Below are 19,241 nucleotides of genomic sequence, written 5' to 3' on the forward strand. Positions count from 1 at the left end.
CACCACCACCACCATAAAGCAGTGTTAAAACTTTATGAACTCACTAAATAAATAACATCTGTAGAGCTTATAGATTCCCCACCTCTGCTATAATCCCACAGCCACCTCTCCGGGCTCCAAATAGTTGAAACTTCAGCATCGAAGACACCTGGGTCTCCTCTGCCATCCTGACTCCCCCACGCACCCCTCACCCCCAAAGAAAGGAATAAAAAAAGACTCGTACTCGCCATTCAGAAAGCCCACAAACTGGAGGCTCTTCTTCCCACTACCTGCCTCCGTCTTGGCAGGGCTGCCTCGCTTCTTCATGATGGATTTGAGGGCTCCTAGGCGGGAGGAAGCAGAAGTAGGAACGTTCTTTACGTTTTGAGCAGCTGGCCGGGGGGCGGGGCAGTACCTATCCAGACCCAATGGTGGTTTTTAAGCTGCAGGGTGAGATCTAGCCATGGGACCAGTGGGAGAACCTTGAGGGTACTTCCTCGGGGCAGCTGCAGTTATTGTTTGGCTCAAGTCTTGCTGGTAAAAGATCTGCACATGAGGCTATACTTAAGGCTCCCTCAACAACCACACCCCTCTTCCCTCTAGCTCAGGGGTCAGCAAACTTTTTCGGCATGGGGCCGGTCCACTGTCCCTGAGACCTTGTGGGGGGCAGGACTATATTTGGTTTTTTGGGGGGGGGGAATGAACAAATTCCTATGCCCCACAAATAACCCAGAGATGCATTTTAAATAAAAGCACACATTCTACTCATGTAAAAACATGCTGATTCCCAGACTGTCCGCGAGCCGGATTTAGAAGGCGATTGGGCCAGATCTGGACCCCGGGCCTGAGTTTGCCTACCCATGTTCTAGCTCAGGCACCCCCAAACTTTGGCCCTCCAGATGTTCTGGACTACAATTCCCATCTTCCCTGACCACTGGTCCTTCTAGCTAGGGATCATGGGAGTTGCAGCCCAAAACATCTGGAGGGCCACAGTTTGGGGATGCCTGCTCTAGCTGTTCTTCGCAGGCAGGGACGAAATGCACTAGAATTAACTGAACCACGCTGAAGCACATTGAAGTGCATGAGTGGTGTGGAATGGATGCTTTACTGAAAAACACAGGGAAGCGCCCCCCCCCCAAATCTCCAGATCTCCAGCTGCGGTCTCCCAGTGTGGATGGAAGCACACTTTGCACATACTCAGAGGTCCGAAATAAATAAATAAATAAACCCCAGCCCAAGCTCCAGGTATGCCTGGATGCAAAAGCAGTGGAAATGGGAACATTTAGATTTCGGGCAGGTTGCAAATAGACTTGGGCTTTGAGCCATGTTTAACTGAAGGAGGCTCACCAGCACCTGTGGAATTTTCCCCGGACTCCCTTTGCGCACACACATCCTCCTGGTCCCTCGTCACGGAATGAGGGAGCAAGTCCAGATCAATAGCCAAACTCTCTGTTTGCAGGGACGCTTCAGAAACTCTGCATTCCTCATGGCCCGGCAGCTTTCCGGGTTTTGCATCTTCCGGCACAGACGCGTCTGCAGCGGTGCCTCGGTCCGGCTCTGCCGGAGCAGATCTGCCGTCCTCCCTCGGGGCTTTGCTTACTGCCTCAGGAATAATCTGGGCAGCTTTACCCCCACATTGCACAGGGGCAAGATCTGGAGATTGCGGGCTGCAGCCAACTCCGACACTGGTCACTTGCGGGCAGCAGTGGACGGACTTGTCTGCCATTTCTATGTGGCTGCCCACGGCTTGGCACCGCATGGCTGGAGCAGCTTCCACGCTCGCCTCCACTGTCAGCGGCCGGGCCATCGTCTCCTTGCTGGTCAAACCCTTTGGCAACCTTGAACACACTTCCACCCTCAGCTCCTCGAGCTCATCACTGGCCTCCTGCAGGTGTCCCTCCAACATGGAGATGACCTCTCGTTGATGCTGGACAGTCTCCTGAAGCAGCTGGATTTCCTTCTCAGCCTCCGACGAAACCCCGAGTAAGGACTCCATGACCCACACCTCTGCGTCCTTGGTGTCAGGTTCTCGGCCAACGGCCACCTCTCGGCTCGGCTTATGGCACCGGTAGTAGAAGACCGCCTCGTTCATGTCCACCTCCTCTCCGACGCCAACAGATCGGCACGTGGGCTCTCCGGTTTTGGAAGGGCGAACTGCTCCTCTGCTCGTCTTCCTGGCTCTTTCCGAACCGGACAGTTTCTCCGTCAGTTTCTTCAACTCGGTGATTTTACTTGTCCTTGCTTTCGAAGGTTCACCGTCGTTTTCGACCTCAGCACTGACCCGAGAGCCTTCCTTGCCCACATCGGGAGCCCCTGCATTCGGAGACTTGGGGGGGAAGTTGAAGACACAAGTCTCGCCTCCGTCCATCTCCAGCTTCTCCCACAGCCCGGCCAGAAGCTGCTCCTTTTCCTCCTTCAACCTGCAAACCTCCTTTTCTAGAATGGGGATGATCTTCACTTGCTCCTCCAGCTCCTTCAGCTGCTTGAGGGCTGTTGCCATCTGCTCACGGACATGTTGGAGGTGCGCAGGACCGACGGCCGTGGCTGGAGTGCTCCTTCCTGAATTGGAGGGGCTTAACTTTACGGAGCCTGGAAGGCTTTCCCCCGTCAGAGAGTGATCTTGAGGAGACACAACCCTAGCAGGACTACCTGGCACCCCGATGGTGGCAGAGAGCCCCCTTGCCAGCAGACCCAGCTGTTCTTCTTCCAACCGCTTGCTCGTCTCCTGCAAGGTTTCTTCCACGCGTGTGTTCCTCGTCAGCGATTTGGGAGGAGGAGGAGGCAGGAGATGGATGATGGGAGATGGAGACGCAGGGAGTGAGGCCTGTTTGCTCACGGGCTCCTTGATGTCGGAGGAACTAGCCCACAGCCTGTGGCGTGGGGAGAAGGCTGATTTCCGATCCGCGCTGGTGGTCGACGAAAGAGACTCCGTGGAGATCCAGCCGCTGGTTTGGCTCCGGGAAGAGTTTGGGGCCTGCTTGGACCCCTTAGACTTGCGCTGCGGCAGAAGCTTCCGGAAGCTTTGGCCTTTCTCGATATCGTCGACGTACTTGAGGAAGTCGAGATCCAGCAGGAAGCCGTAGGGGGTCTCCAGCGAGTAGGACGCCTTGTCTCCATCCTCCTCCTCCTCCTCCTCCTCCTGGTCGCGGTACAAGAAAGGTCCCCCAAGATCTGAAAGCAAGCATGGAAACAAACATGTATCAAAAGAAGAGCCTCAGGGCAGTATGAATTCTTCAGTGCAGCCTAGGACAAGAGTTCCCCAACCTTTCCGCATCCGTGTGCCCATTTGGAATTTCCTAAACATATTGGGGGAGCCAGCACAAGAGGGCTGCCATGGAGGGGGGAGGGGCTTGGCCAGTTGCAAATCAATTTGTTGCTCGTTCACTTTGAGTGTATGTTGCTCAGTGTTGGAAGGAACTAGATCAGGTTAATGAAGTTTGCAGAATTTGTGGGGTTTTTTAAAACTCTGAACGACACCAGAAAGTAATTCCCGTAATTGCCGGGTGAACTGAACGTGAGTTAAGTTCATTTTGGCAGTCGAATGTGGATTGGTTCCTAGTTAATATGCAAGCTCATTCAATTATAAGTGTTTTTGAATCTTCAGACTCAGATTTCTATTGCGGACCGCCTCTTTCTGTGATGCTTTTGGGTGGCCTTTCGATAAGAGGCTGGGCAATTTTGAAAGTCTTTAAAAATTATTGCACGTCTTCGTTCTGGGACCTCACCCCCTACCAAAGGGTGGGGGGGGGTAGGCGGAGATGACTGTTGCAACAGAAAAATAAAGATCTGCCTTGCTTGGACTGGTTCCTGCCTCCATCCATTCTTTTCTGGACCGATCACGGACTTAGGGCAAGGGTCGGCAACCTACGGCCCATGGGCCACAAGCGGCCCACGAGGGTCGTTTAACCGGCCCACGAGCCCAGCCCCGAACCGAGCCACCCGCTCGGCGAGTCCCCACGTCCTACGCTAAACCGGCACAGCGTGGCGCAGGGACTCGCTTCCGCGGCACTGGAAATTGCGTCTGTGCAGACGCAGATGCCGGAAATCGCAGGTGCGGGCGCTCACGCACATGCACAATCCAGCCCACGGAGGGATCTCTGCTGGAGTGAACCGGCCCAGGTGAAGTAAACCTTGCCGACCCCTGACTTAGGGGGACACTTAGGAGTCCCTCGGATGGAGAATTGGGCTGTAAATGCCAAACCCAGTTTTTTTCTATAACAATTTGCCATAGAGGGGAAATTGTAGGTTTCTGTAGTTTCATGTACAGGCTTCCTTCCTCTGGCCAGGGGTGGAGTCGTACACACAAACACACACACAGAGAGAGAAGGGATAAAGTCTTCCACCCCATTGCGTCCCAGAGAGGCTTCCTCCTCTTGGCTGCAGGGACAGATATACAGTATAGGATCCTGGAATCACAGAATCGTCCTTTCCAAAGTGAGAATGTGGTGCTGGCAATGCCAAGGTTGCAGGTTCGATCGATGCAGCTGCATATTCCTGCGTTTCATTGGGTTGGGCTAGATGATCCTCAGGGTCCCTTCCAACTCCGTGATTTTATGAGACTGAGATTCTAATCATGCTTTACGTGCAAAAGACCCCAGGGTCCATCATCAGGAAACCCAGGCAGGGATAGAGAAAGGTCTGTTCCAAGCCCCCACAGAGATGCCGTCACTCTAGAATCTAGACGATATACTGAGCTAGATGGATTAATGGTATGATTTGGCAGAAGGCAGCTAGCACCCTATGGGATAAAAAGGTAAAAGGACCCCTGACCATTAGGTCCAGTCGTGACCGACTCTGGGGTTGCGGCGCTCATCTCGCGTTATTGGCCGAGGGAGCCGGCGTACAGCTTCCAGGTCATGTGGCTCCTTCTGGCGAACCAGAGCAGCACATGGAAACGCCATTTACCTTCCCGCTGTAGTGGTACCTATTTATCTACTTGCATTTTGACGTGCTTTTGAACTGCTAGGTTGGCAGGAGCTGGGACCGAGCAACAGGAGCTCACCCCGTCACAGGGATTCGAACCGCCGACCTTCTGATCAGCAAGCCCTAGGCTCAGTGGTTTAACCCACAGCGCCACCTGGGTCCCGCCTACCCTATGGGATACATCCCACTAAATTCTGCTCAAGAGTAGACCCATTGTAGTTAAAGGCCAGGATGAACTTAGAACCATTTCTTTCAGAGGATCTGCTCTGGGAACGCCTAGCATGGCATGCGACCCAAGGTCCTTACCGCAAGCAGGGTGAAATAAACTGCAAATTTCTCATTACCTGGGAGATTTTGATTCAGGTGTGCGGGCTGGGCCATTTTCTTCTGCTGGACCCTCCCGAAGTTTCTGACAAGGCAATGCGAACCTAGAAGAGATGGGGAGGAGTAACACTTGAGAGTTAAGATTCATATATTATTTTTCTGTGCAGCAGCCGCTGCAAGATGCGCTACTAAACACTGTGGGAGTTACTGGAGTACGCAAGCATTGGGCTCCCCTGCATGGCTGGCAATGTCGTGCACCCTTACCTGCAAGTAAGCCCCATTGAATTGGTGGGGTTTACTTCTGAATAAACATTCTGAGGCTTGCCCCACCACAATATGTCTTAAAACAGGTCATGAGCCCTTGGCAGCCCCCGTCGGCTTCTGAGATCCCAAGCCATATCTCTGCAACAAGGGGGACTAGGAACTTAATTTTTTTTAAGTGACAGCTGAAATTGTCAAGAAACTGAATCCAGAGCCCAATAAAACATTCTCATGCCCCCCCACGACCCACCCAACACACACACACACATTGTGCAGAATCACAGAAGGTGCACCACCTAATTTATAAACCCATCTCCACCACCCAAACCCCTTGTTTTGCTCTCAACAAATCAGCAAAGTCACAGGGGGAGGGCTCTCCCCATTGCAGCTATCCCCAAGCGACAACAAGCCTCTGAGCACGTGCAGACTACCTCCACCCCGGGAGAGAAGCGACAAGCGCGAGCCACCTGGGATTTAGAAGCATGCGTCTTCCAGGCCTCCAGGCTGATAAATTGAAAAATCCCTCCTTGTTAGGACTTGCCTGCCTGGGATCAGCACACATTCTTCTTTCCCTCCTCTGGCAGCAGCAGCATCTCTGCATTGGCTCGTGTCCTAGACGCCTGCCTTTCGGAGCACAGCTTCATTCCTGCCCCAAGGACCATGCGAGTTTCCTCAACAGCAAACCCCACCCCACCCCACCGTAACACCCACAAGTCCAGCTCTGCAGCTTCTGCCTTGGCTGAATTGCTTGCTCATCCCAAATGGCTGCAGATGTTCGGCTTGTTGTTGCTTTCTTCCACAAGCGTCGGAGACGCAAATCAAGAGTCCAGCAGCTATTTTAATGTGGCCAAAGGGTGGAGTGTTTTTAGTTTAGTGCAGAGAACACAGACGTGAATTAATACGTGTGTGTGTGTGTGTTTAAAGTACGCCTTGCATGCTTGCATGAGTCAGGACAGCGGACGTGTTTGGGACACCAGCACAAACCGGGGATGGCATGCTCCAAAACAGTCTCTGGGACCATTTCCTGCCACTTTGGAGCGCTTTCAGAGGCTGCTGCTTCTCGGCTGGGCAGCATCAATCAATCACACGTTCTAAAATTAGCTCCCCTTGCGGAGATGAAGGGCCCTTAGAAAACAGCACTCCCTGCCTCTTCCCCTCGAAATGCCAGGAATGAGGCCTTTTCAAAAATCCCCAGACCAGGGGAAACAGCGAAAGGAAAATAATAAGAGGGACAGGACAGGACAGAGAACCATCTCTCAGCTGGGGAACTTCCTTGGGGCAGAGACCATTCTGCCTAAATTGATATTCTCCAAGTGTCCCGATTTTCCAGGGACAGTCCGGAAATTACAAGAGCCATCCCAGATTCCGATTTGATCCCTGAATGTACATTTTCCTCCACGTCTCGGAGAACAATTAAAAGTGGCGCTTGTCTGTGTAGGGGCAAAAACGGAGCCCTGTTTATCCTGAAAATAAAATCCCTGCACCAAATGAAGGGGACGATGAAGCTGGCATATGAAGCCATTCCTATAATTTTGAAGGGGAAAAAAATCACCCATCCACCTTAAATTATTTCATTGCAATGTTTCTGTTTCTTAGGAAATGCATGGAATGCTGATTCCTTTATTGCAAATGGAGCTTGGCATTGTCTACTCAGAAATAAGTCCCACTGTATTCAATGGAGCTGACTCCCAGGTGATTGGGCCAAGCCTGGGCAGCCTCACACCGCAATCCTACGCATTTTTACTCAGAACTAAGTCCTACTGAGTTCAATAGGATTTACTCTCTGGTATGTCCCTGATCATTCTCAGAGTTTCCATAATATTAATATTAACGTCCCACCTTTTTTTCCATGACATGGCAGCTTGCTGCCTGTTAGTGTTTTATTTAATTCCATTCCATTTATCTGTGGAAGGTGTTGCCCATGGCGGAAAGGTTGCAATTTGCTCAAGGTGACCGATGTTGATGTGTTGATGGCCTCTGTGCATGGGAGAAGCTTTCTGATGTGGAAAAGGATGTCCCTATTTTCACCGGAGAAATGTCGGAGGGTGTGCAAGTTCCATTGCAAGGCAAACAGGAATGGCACTGTCCAGAGAGGAAAAGTCACACGGCCCCCTCCCCGTTTATGTGACGAAAGCCACTGGCAGGTATTTTGACGCACCCATTTTTATCTGTATACCTTGTGCCCTGTTGAGACATCGTGCCTTCCCGCTGACCTTATTTACAGGGAAATTGAGTATTATCTGTTTTCCGGTACCCCTAGCCTCTGGTCAGACCTCACCTGGAGTACTGTGTCCAGTTCTGGGCACCACAGTTCAAGAAGGATACTGACAAGCTGGAACATGTCCAGAAGAGGGCAACCAAAATGGTCAAAGGCCTGGAAATGATGCCTTATGAGGAACGGCTTAGGGAGCTGGGTATGTTTAGCCTGGAGAAGAGAAGGTTAAGGGGTGATATGATAGCCATGTTCAAATATATGAAAGGATGTCATATAGAAGAGGGTGAAAGGTTGTTTTCTGCTGCTCCAGAGAAGCGGACACGGAGCAATGGATTCAAACTACAAGAAAGAAGATTCCACCTAAACATTAGGAAGAACTTCCTGACAGTAAGAGCTGTTCGGCAGTGGAATTTACTACCAAGGACCTCCTTCTTTGCAGGTCTTTAAGCAGAGGCTTGACAGGCATATGTCAAGAATGCTTTGATGGTGTTTCCTGCTTGGCAGGGGGTTGGACTGGATGGCCCTTGTGGTCTCTTCCAACTCTATGATTCTATGGGTTCGGAGGCATTTTGAGGGCCAGATGCTTTAATTAATTAACCTGTCAATTAAATTCCTATGCAGGTGGAACGGGAGCCAGTGACAGCCACCAGCCTAGATGGCTTTAAAAGAGGATTAGACAAATTCATGGGGGCTGTCGAGGGCCACCAGCCACAACTATGCCCTGCCTCCATGGTGGAACAAGACTGTTTTCTGGTGTTCCAGAGGGCAGGACCTTAACAGGTGGGTCCAAGTTACAAGACAGGAGTTTCCAACTCAACATTAGCAAGAGCTTTCTGATGGTAAGAGCTGTTCACCAGTGGAACGGCCTCCCTCGGAAGGTGGTGGGCTCTCCTTGCTTGGGGGCTTTTAAGCAGAGGTTGGGTGGTCATCTGTCAGGGATGCTTTCGCTGAGATTCCAGCATTGCAGGGGGTTGGACTGGATGGAACCCCTTCCAACAATTCTAAACTCCTGCCCCCCCAATTTTCGGCATCATTAGCCTCCAACATGCCAGCAAATTGGGCAAGACGTCTCACTTGGCATTGTACCGGATTTGGAATTCTCCCCGTTGTAAAACAACAACAACGTTGAGTCGGGTTGTCAGTGCAGAATTCAAAATGGTTTTAGAAACACGGAGACCCTGGGAAACACTCAAAGTAGCAGAGCTCTCTGGGAATGACAGGAAGTTGCAGGGAGCAGGATTCTGGGACTGGATCTGGGCCAGGAAGTGATCTCATTGTCTGACGGAGCTGCAAGCATTGAGGCCAGATGCAGCAGGACCTCCCCCCCCCCCCAAAAAAAACCAAAAAGCGGTGTGGGTAGGAAAATAATTGTCCCCGGTGCTGTGAGCCAAAAGAAACGGGTAGTGAGAAGCCAGCCGAGAGCTAGTCCCACCTTATCAGGTCAAAAGCAGGTTACTTTCTAGATAACTCCTGGGCCAATGAAAACACAAGCCGGGTCCACATCCCATGTCGCCCAGAGAGCCCCACACAAAGCAGAAGATTTCACTGAGCATCACGGGATACAAATCACAGGTTTGGAAGTGACCCATAACGATATAATGGGCTGTTTCCACCTTTAGTCGGAATCAGCTGAATTGATCGGTGGGGGAGCACGCTTTGCTCCAGCAAAAGAATTGGGAGTTCCCCAAGTCAAACTGATACTGGTACCTGACCCATACCTGACCCATCACCTACAATGGCAGATAGGACCAGGGCAGGCATCCCCAAACTCGGCCCTCCAGCTGTTTTGGGACTACAACTCCCATCATCCCTAGCTAACAGGACCAGTGGTCAGGGATGATGGGAATTGTAGTCCCAAAACATCTGGAGGGGACCGAGTTTGGGGGTGCCTGGCCTAGGAGGTGAGTGGGGGGGGAAGCAGCCCTTTGAGTTGAAGCTCCGGGGCATATTGTGTCCATTGGTTGGGGACAGGGGCTGCAGACTTTCAGAGTTCTGTCTGGAATGGAAACTATCTTGGTTTGAAGATTGGTCGGACGCAGAGGAGTGGTGGGAGGCACCAGCCGGCAGGCCCGGTGCGTACATTTAGGTGGACTAGGCCATTGCCTAGGGCGCGAAAATGGAGGGGGTGCTGCTGAGCCTGCCCCGCAAAACCCCCACTGCCCTTCTAAGGCGCACGCTCGCGCTCCTCCCGCCTATGGAGGGGACGCCGAGAGCTCCCCAGCGGCGGCGGCGGCCGCAGCGAGTGAGCGAGCAGCGGCGGTAGTGGTGGCAAGCGGCCGCAGCTGAAGCCTTCAGCTATGGGCGCTGCCACCGCCGCCGCCCGCTCGCTCACCGAGGAGCCCCCCAGCGTCCCCTCCATAGGCGGGAGGACTGTGAGCCAAAAGGAGAGCTCAGCGCCCTCCCGCCCACGGAGGGGACGCTGTGAGCTCTCCAGCAGCTGTAGCGAGCAAGCGGCGGCAGCGCCCGCAGCTGAAGCCTTCAACTATGGGTGCTGCTGCCGCCGCTGCCACTCGCTAGCTTCCGCCGCCGCCGCCGCGGAGCTCAAAGCGTCCCCTCCACAGGCGGGAGGGCACTGAGCTCCCCCCTTGGCCCACGCTCCTCCCGCCAATGGAGGGGACGCAGGGGCATCAGCGGCACGCATGCGTCATGACGCATGCGCCCGTGGGAGGAACCAGAAAGTGTTTTGCTTAGGGCGCAAAAAGCCCTAGCACCGTGCCTGCCAGCCGGGGTGCCAAGGGAAGAAGATTCAGAGCCTGGGGGTTGGTGGTGGGACAATGAGTGGGCAGAGGGAGCAGACTGGGAAGAGGAGATGTTGGCAGCTGAAGGGGTAACAGGGTTTAGTGAGCAGGGGGAGTCTGTGGCAGAGAGCAGTCCAGAGGCATAAGCAGGAGAGGAGGGCGGCAAAGAGGCTGAGATGAGTCAGGCTGGTGAAGAGTCACAGGTGCCCACCATTGTCTCCCAGAACCAGGAGAGGGATTAAAAGGGTGCAAGAGAGGTTGGCTTCACACAGGCGCAGTCTCAGATTGCTTGGGGAAAACATTGGAGAGGAGGAGACTTAGGCAGCTGTGGGGAGGCATGGCCTCAGCAACTGCTTCATGGCGGCAAGACCTGCCGGAGATGAGTTGCTCTGCTCATTTAGGTCTGGCCCTCCTGTGCAGATCCTTTTTTTTTTTTTTTTTTTGCTAATAAAGCATTAACTCCAACTTGCACAGTGTGATTTGCTGCTGGCTCAATTAATCCCAGGTCAGTAATGGAAATCACGAAAACAAACGGCTGGCCACCTGTCAGGGATTCTTTAGCTGTGTTTCCTGCATTGCAAGGGGGCTGAACTAGATGGGGTGCCTCCCAACTCTGCAATCATGTGAGTCTATCCCTTATCCTTTCTTCACTAGGTCCTCAAATATTAAGCAAATAATTATATATTTTCCCGCATGGCTTCTGATGGTTCCCTTCCATCGAAATGTTAGTTTCGGCCATGGCAAATAGCAACTGCAGCAGAAAAGAAACAGTGCAGATTGCGGTCAACACAGAACCACATCTGGATTCATTAGAGCAGTGGTTGTTACCATTTTTTTAGCCTGAGGGCCACATTGCCGCTGCTCCAGGCAGGGGCCACATTCTGGCAGTGTGCATGTGTGGGGGGGGGGATGAAGATTGCCAGATTGGGTGGCCACCCCAGGAGATCATGGGGCTCCAACTTCAGGATCTTAAGCAGACAGATATATTCACCCATCACCCTTTTGCAACCCAGTTCATGTTTCCGCCACGAGTAGGCCGTTTCCTATGGAAGCTTATATCTCCAGGGACCAGCTCATCTCTTGCACCAGTTTTGAAACTGCATTGCTTCTCCGAACCAAAGTGGCATAGTGGTTAGAGTGACACAATTCCAAGCACAATTCAAAGTATTGGTGCTGACCTTTAAAGCGCTAAATGGCCCTGTAGACCTGAAGGAGCGTCTCCACTCCACTGAGGTCCAGCTCCAAGGGCCTTCTGGTGGTTCCCTCACTGTGAGAAGAGAGGTTATAGGGGGACCAGGCGGAGGACCTTCTCAGTGGTGGTGCCATAGCTGCCAAGTTATCCCTTTTTTTAAGGGATTTTCCCTTATGCTGAATAGGCTTCCTCGCGAGAAAAGGGAAAACTTGGCAGCTATGGGTGGTGCCCGCTCTGTGGAGCAGCCTCCCATCAGATGTCAAGGAGATAAATAACTATCTGACTTTTAGAAGACATCTGAAAGCAGCCCTGTTTAGGGAAGTTTTTAATGCTTGATGTTTTATCGTGTTTTTAATATTTTGTGGGGAGCTGCCCGGAGTGGCTGGGGAAACGCAGCCAGATGGTATAAATAAAGATGTTGTTGCTGCTGTTGTTGTTGTTGTTGTTGTTACTGGGACAGACCAGGTGTAATAATTAATAATAATTTATTATTTATACCCCGCCCATCTGGCCGGGTTCCCCCAGCCACTCTGGGCGGCTTCCAACAAAACAGAAATTCTAAAATACAGAAGGTGTATTAGGGGCCAGTCACTGCCTCTCTGCCTAAACCTACCTCGCAGGGTTTTCTGTGGGGATTAAACAAGGAGGTGGAAGAACCATGCCTTGGGCTCCCTGGAGAAAAGTGGTGGGGTCTAATATGTCAGGAATAAAAACAAACGGGGGGAAAATAAGGAGCACGGCTCCCGTGAAACCCTCCAGGCAGGATGGGCTCCCCAGAAGAGGGAGGGAGGAGTGGGGGAGATGGAAAATAAATCCCATGAAAGGAAGTGGGACAGGGGTGGGAAGAATCCTAGCTTCCGCAAGAGAAGGGAAATTACAGAGGGCCTCCATCCGTTGTGGGAAGAAAACCATTGTCTTGCTCGGCATGACTGCCAAGAACAGCGGCCGGGCGACATCACAGGCTTCCTGGAGAGCAAACAGACAGCAGACTAACCACCGGCTGGGCCATGTTCATAATCGGTAGCAGCACACCCTTACTGAAAAGCACGGATGTGAGCAGAAAGCTGCCACATATATTTGCTTTCCCCCCATTTTGCAGGTCCACATCTTCCCATCTTTAAGGGTGTAGCACAGGTGTAAGGGGGGAGAGCCTTAGACCCTCCAGTTTCTGGCTGAACTACAACTTCCAACAGCCCCAGCCAGCATGGCCAATGGCCAGGGGCAGGGAGGATTGAAATTGTGAGTTTTAGCGTGGCAGCAGCTACACTTCGGAACTCCCTGCCGATTGAGATGGGCCATGGATTCCTCATTTGAGATTCCTGCATTGCAGGGGGTTGGACTAGATGACTCTCAGAGGTCCCTTCCAACTCTGCAATTCTACAGTTCTCTGACATTAGAGTACACAAGCCGTTGTTGGACACTTTCCGGGGTCTGCTTAAAACATTTTTGTTTGTTTAGGCAAATCTACCCTGATCACAGGGACTTGGGTGGTGCTGTGGTCTAAACCCACTGAGCCTAGGGCTTGCCGATCAGAAGGTCGGCCGTTCGAATCCCCGTGATGGGGTGAGCTCCCGTTGTTCGGTCCCAGCTCCTGCCAACCTAGCAGTTCGAAAGTACATCAACAATAAATAGGTACCGCTCCGGCGGGAAGGTAAACGGTGTTTCCGTGTTCTTGCTGGCCACAAGACCCGGAAAAACTGTCTGCAGACAAACGCCGGCTCCCTCGGCCTCCTATAGATAGAGATGAGCACGCAACCCCAGAGTCGTCTGCGACTGGACCTAACGGTCAGGGGTACCTTTACCTTTACCGTTACCCTGACGCACAGAAGTTACAAACTTCTAGCTTATTGTTGGTTTTAATTAGTTTTGAATGTTTTAAAGACACTTGTTTTTAACTGTCTTTTATTGATAATTTTAATGGGGTATTGTTTTTGGTAAAGAGCTTTAAATAAGATAAATGTAGCAGATCATTTATTTATTTATACTAAAATTGTTAAGTGTTATCTTACAACAAATTGGAAGCTTTTGCAAAGCATTGTGCTCATTAGAAGCTGCAAAGGAAACTCATTCCAGAGATGTCCATCACCTCAGCTTTTCATAGAATTGTAGAGTTGAAAGGGACCCTAAGGGTCTTCTAGTCCAACCCCCTGCAATGCATTTTATCCAAGGTAGGGCTCAGACCCCAACCCCCCCCCTCTCCTTGCAGTCTCCTCTTTCCCAGGCTAAACATACCCAGCTCCTTCAACCATTCCTCATAAGGCTTGGTTTCCAGAGCCCAGATCATCTTGGTCACCCTCCTTTGCACAACTTCCAACTTGTCAATATCCTTCTTAAATTGTGGCACCCAGAACTGGACACAGGACTCTCGGTGTGGTCTGACCACACCTTGATCTGTGCACTCATTACCTAGAATAGCCTTAGCCTTTTTTGCTGCTGCATCACACAGCTATTCAGGAATGATAAAATGTTAGTAAAATCTTCCTGCTGAGAGGAGGAGCTCTTTGAAAATGGAACAGGCTCCCTTGGAAGGTAGTGAGCTCTCCTTTGCTGGATGATTCTAAACAGATGTTGGACAGCTGTCTGTCGGGGATTTTTTGTAGCTGTGATTCCTGCATTGTTGGACTAGATGACACTTGGGGTCCCTTCCAACGCTACCATCCCACAATTACAGTCATTCCTAAATGTTAAACTGCTTCATCTCTGCACAATTGTCATCGGAAGGTCTGACACCAATGCGTTCTAGCGTGGGAAGCATCACAAAGAATGTGGGAAAGTTATACGTTGAAAGAAAATGTCATGAAAATGATGTACTGGTGGTATTTAACTCCTCGTTCTGCCCGGACACTGAGGTCCAGTACCGAGGGCCTTCTGGCGGTTCCCTCGCTGCGAGAAGTCAAGTTGCAGGGAACCAGGCAGAGGGCCTTCTCGGTGGTGGCGCCCGCCCTGTGGAACGCCCTCCCATCAGATGTCAAAGGAAAAAACAGCTACCAGATTTTTAGAAGACATCTGAAGGCAGCCCTGTTTAGGGAGGCTTTCAATGTTTAATAAATTATTTTATTTCATTTATCTGTTGTAAGCTGCCCAGAGTGGCAGAGTTATTATTATTATTATTATTATTGGAAATTAGCAAAAATGTATAAAACATGCTCAAATGTATGCTATAAATGTAAGGAAAAAGAAGGCACCTTTTCTCATATGTGGTAGAATTGTAAGGTAGTAAAAGGATTTTGGGAAATGATATATAATAAGTTGAAAAAAAATGTTTAAAACAACCTTTGTTAAAAAGCCTGAAGCCTTCCTTTTAGGAATTCTAGGTGCCGAAATCTCAAGGGAGCAGAAAAGACTATTTATCTATGTGACCACGGCTGTGCAGATGTTATTGGCCCAGAGGTGGAAAGAAGATAAAGTCTTGACCAGAGAAGAATGACAGATGAAATTGATGGACTATGCTGAAATGGCTAAAACGACTGGAAGAATCAGAAATCAGGAAGACCAAAATTTTAATAAGGAATGGGGAAAATTTATAACTTACCTTAGAGACCATTGTAAACAGTTAAAATCGTTAGTAGGATTGGAATAGCACTTGTCGTTTAAGAGTGAATTCTCATTCTCGACACAGTGGAGATGCAAAAGATTTGCAGCATCATAAAAGATTCAGGAAAAGGAAATGATTAACAATAGGACCCATAAAGCGGGAAGGATGGAGATTCCTTGGAATCTTGTTTTTTTATTATTTATGTTGGGTATATCTCTGTAAAAATTTAATTTGAAAAACCAAATAAATAAATTTCTTTTAAAAAGAGAGAATGTGAGAAATTGACACCCCAACCCTGAGATCACATTTCAGCTTTTCTCTTTGGACAAGTTCTCCTGCCTCCCTGCAAACACTTTCCCCTGCGTGGTAAAACTCTTGATTTATCAGCCTTTGGGACCGGGGCTGAGTCCAAGGGGACAGGAAACCTGCTTCCTTTTCTAGTGAGCGGTCAGGAACCAGAGTGGAAAGCTGCCAAGGCAATTAAACCATCTGGTGCCAGAGAGAAAGAAGGAAAAACGGAATAATTTAAAGCTCTCTCACACACTCCCGTGTGACCCACAGCTTGATTCCCTTACCCGAGTTCACGGCTGGCTGGATCATGGAACTGTGGAGTTGGAAGGGACCCCCAAGGGCCATCTAGTCCGACCCCCTGAAATGTCGGACTAACTCTAACCTTCAGGTGCTCTTCCAAGACTCCAGCCACTCAACGCAGCTATCCTGGTTTGGTCCTATTCCCAGAATCACTTGAGGAGTCCAGAATCCTCCTCTCTTCAACTCAGAAGTGAAAAGGTGGTTTAAGTGCTGCTTCTAAAACGCCACTGGCAAAAATACCAGGGTGATTATTGGTGGTAGCATCAAAGTCCCACATCAGAGTCCTACAGGGGATTTAAGAAGGCAGTCCAATCATAGACGCTCAGAACCAAGTCTCAGGGTGTGAGATTCCTGCATTGCAAGGAATCCCTTGGGCCCCTTCCAACGCTACAGATGAGCTTACTCCCAAAGTAAGTGCGCACAGAATTTTGTCTACTACACAGCCCGGCTCGGTTCTATATAGAATTACCCAGAATCAAAACCCTCGACGTTCAACGCGCTCAGAAAAGTTTCAAGTTCCACCGAGCTCAGCCTTGCTCAGAGGAGACCCGCTGGAACTGACAGGTCGGGAAGGAAGCCGTGTCTGTCGTTGAACCAGCTTTGCGCAGGGCAAACTCAACGGCTTTGCTCCCAAGTCAACACACAGAGCGCAACAGCTTTAAGGCTGGAAAACCACGCTTTGTCCGGCGGGAGCAAGCCCCACTGGAGACAGTGGGGGTGGGCTTCCGAGTAGAACAACACTGGCTGACCCGGCGCCAGGATCCCAGGACCAGATACACCCAGAAGACCCATCCACACCGGAGTTGCGCACGTGCGCCTTTTCCCCTTCCGCATTCCCCTTACCTGCTGCCTCGGGCTCACCGCATCGCAGCGTCGCGCAGCTGCTCTGGGAGCCACCCGGGACGAAAGACGCGCAGAAGGCAGCGACTGGGCTGCGAGAACATCTGGCCAATTAACAATGGAGGGCGGAGACTGCCTGGCCCGAAGGGGACTTTTTGGAGAAAGGTGGAGGGTTTCAGCCTAAGGCACTGGCTCTCTTTTCCCCCTCCCTCTGGGCCACACTTCAGAATAAAAATTGGCTCTCGCCACACCGACTTTTTTTTTTTAAATGAACACATTGCCAAAACAAACTCTTACTCTTGAGAGTCCCATGGACTGCAAGAAGATCAAACCTATCCATTCTGAAGGAAATCAGCCCTGAGTGCTCACTGGAAGGACAGAGCTGAGGCTCCAAGACTTTGGCCACCTCATGAGAAGAGAGGACTCCCTGGAAAAGACCCTGATGTTGGGAAAGATGGAGGGCACAAGGAGAAGGGGAGGACAGAAGACGATAGAGGACGAGATGTGTTCTCGAAGCTACAAACATGAGTCTGAGGCAGGGGCAGGGCTGGCTCTAGGTAGACCCCCGGTGGTGCAGGGCACCACGGCGCCGGCCCGCCAGAAGGGCGCCGCGAGCTGCGCCTGCCCGCTGGCTGGTCTGCCGGTTTGACACGCTGTGCCTGCCTGCCCGCCCACCCACCGCGCTGGGAAACGGGGCGGGGGGGGGCGCCGGAGGGATCCGTCGCTCCACGGCACCAGGGGCGCTTAAGACCTTGTGGTGGGCCGGACTATATTTTGAAAAAAAAAATGAACAAATTCCTATGCCCCACAAATAACCCAGAGATGCATTTTAAATAAAAGGACACATTCTAGTCATGTAAAAACACCAGGCAGGCCCCACAAATAACCCAGAGATGCATTTTAAATAAAAGGATACAATCTACTCGTGTAAAAACATGCTGATTCCCGGACTGTCCGCTGGCCGGATTTAGAAGGTGATTGGGCCGCATCTGGCCCCCAGGCCTTTGTCTGGGGAACTGTTATGTACTGAGCTGAATCCTAGAACAATAGGATTCAGAATCAGCGGGAGCTACCCAATCCAACTCCAGGTGGAAGTGAATCCGCAACCTGATTGGCCTGCTGGAGCAGCCAATCAGGCGGCTGGCAGAAGTGAATCTGCTACCTGATTGGCCTGTAGGAGCAGCCAATCAGGCTGCAGGCAGAAGTCAATCCATAATATAATTGGCCCACAGGTGTAGCCCTGAAGTAGCCAATCACGCAAGGCCCATTGTGTAAATAATGTATATAAGCAGATGGTTTGGGGAAAAGAGCCATTCGTCTTCTCTTCTCCTCCTTGATGACTATGAGCTGAATAAAGAGCATGAAATTCACTCTTGACTCCGAGTATATTTCACTGGCGACGAAGGTGGGATCCTGCTGAGCTGACCGCCACCACGCACTGCACCGCAGCACCGCCACCTGCTGCACCGCTGCATCGCACCGTGCATCCAGGCTTCAGCTCCAGGACCCAAGGAACCCAGAATGGCAACCGACAGCAGCTTCTCGCCATTCAAACCAGCATCAGGAGACTGGGAAGGGTACGCCGCCCGTTTCAACTTCCTCCTGCAAGCGAAAGAAGTCACCAACGATGCCATGAAGAGGGCGACATTCTTCAGCGTCTGTGGAGAGGAGACGTTTGAAATCGCCCGGGCTCTCCTTGCACCTAGAGATGTCGCTACCGTCTCTTACAAAACAATAATGGAACGGCTGAAGGAGCACTTCTCACCACAGCCCTCGGTGGTAGCTTGCCGAAATGCCTTCTACGCAAAGCGGCAAGCCCCGGGGGAAACCATAACTGGGTTTGTGACCTCCCTCCGCCAAGCCGCCCGGTTATGCAACTTCTCAGAATTGGAGAACATGCTTCGTGACCGCCTCGTCGGTGGCCTGAGGGACGAGATGCTGCAACGACGCCTCTACGCCAAAAAAGACCTCACGTTCCAGATTGCTCTGGAGGAAGCCCTGGCAACCGAAGCCGCCGAGAGGTCAACGCAAGAGGCACGACCGGCCCCGCCATCCCAACCGAGGGTCTACCACGAAGACCTCACCGACGAATCCGAATCTGACAGGGAGGAAGTACACCGAGTACAGCGGCGCACTCAAGCAGCACACACACCACAGCAGCCTCGACGAGAAGGAGGGAACTGTGCAAGCTGCGGGGAGAACCACGAGAGGAGGACCTGTCGTTTCCGCAACGCAGAGTGCAGGCAGTGCAGAAAATTGGGACACATCGCCCGGGTGTGTCGGGCTCGACTCACGCGTCGACAAGCATCAGATGACCGACCCAGGAGCCCCAGGTCACACGGCACCATGCACCAAGGCAACTCGACGGAGATCACGGACTACCAGGTATTCCAGTTGCCCCATCCCAGCACAGAGAAAATTTATATAGAGGTACAGATAGAGGGAGCCCCATGCCGCATGGAGCTGGACACGGGTTCAACTCTATCCATAATCTCGGCCCGAACATTAAGGGAACTGTGCCCTAATGGGGGTCCCAAACTAAGGCCGGCCCCATTCACCCTCCGGGACTTCCAGAAACGTAAGGTCCCTACTATGGGGGTGGGGACCTTCAGGGTGCAATATCGAGGGCGAAAGCAACAATTG

General features: G+C 51.4%; 1 protein-coding gene across 7 annotated transcripts in view; it reads right to left on the minus strand.

The window, feature by feature from the left end:
* Window positions 1-16,734, minus strand: part of KANK3 (KN motif and ankyrin repeat domains 3) — a 28,814-nt gene extending 12,080 nt beyond the window's left edge. For 2 of the 7 annotated variants that reach the window (XM_088672945.1, XM_088672947.1), the window contains exons 1-4: window positions 15,743-15,883; window positions 5,247-5,330; window positions 1,327-3,150; window positions 224-323 (exon numbers count right to left, since the gene is read on the minus strand). In XM_088672945.1, coding sequence (XP_088529071.1) covers window positions 224-323; window positions 1,327-3,150; window positions 5,247-5,330; window positions 15,743-15,803 — 2,069 coding nt within the window. In that variant the 5' untranslated portion in view covers window positions 15,804-15,883. The other 5 variants (XM_060275388.2, XM_088672946.1, XM_060275391.2 and 2 more) reach the window with 5 other exon arrangements.
* Between the last annotated feature and the right edge of the window lie 2,507 nt (window positions 16,735-19,241).

Source organism: Zootoca vivipara, chromosome 6 (assembly GCF_965207765.1).
Source record: "Zootoca vivipara chromosome 6, rZooViv2.hap1.1, whole genome shotgun sequence".
NCBI classification, from domain to species: Eukaryota; Metazoa; Chordata; class Lepidosauria; order Squamata; family Lacertidae; genus Zootoca; species Zootoca vivipara.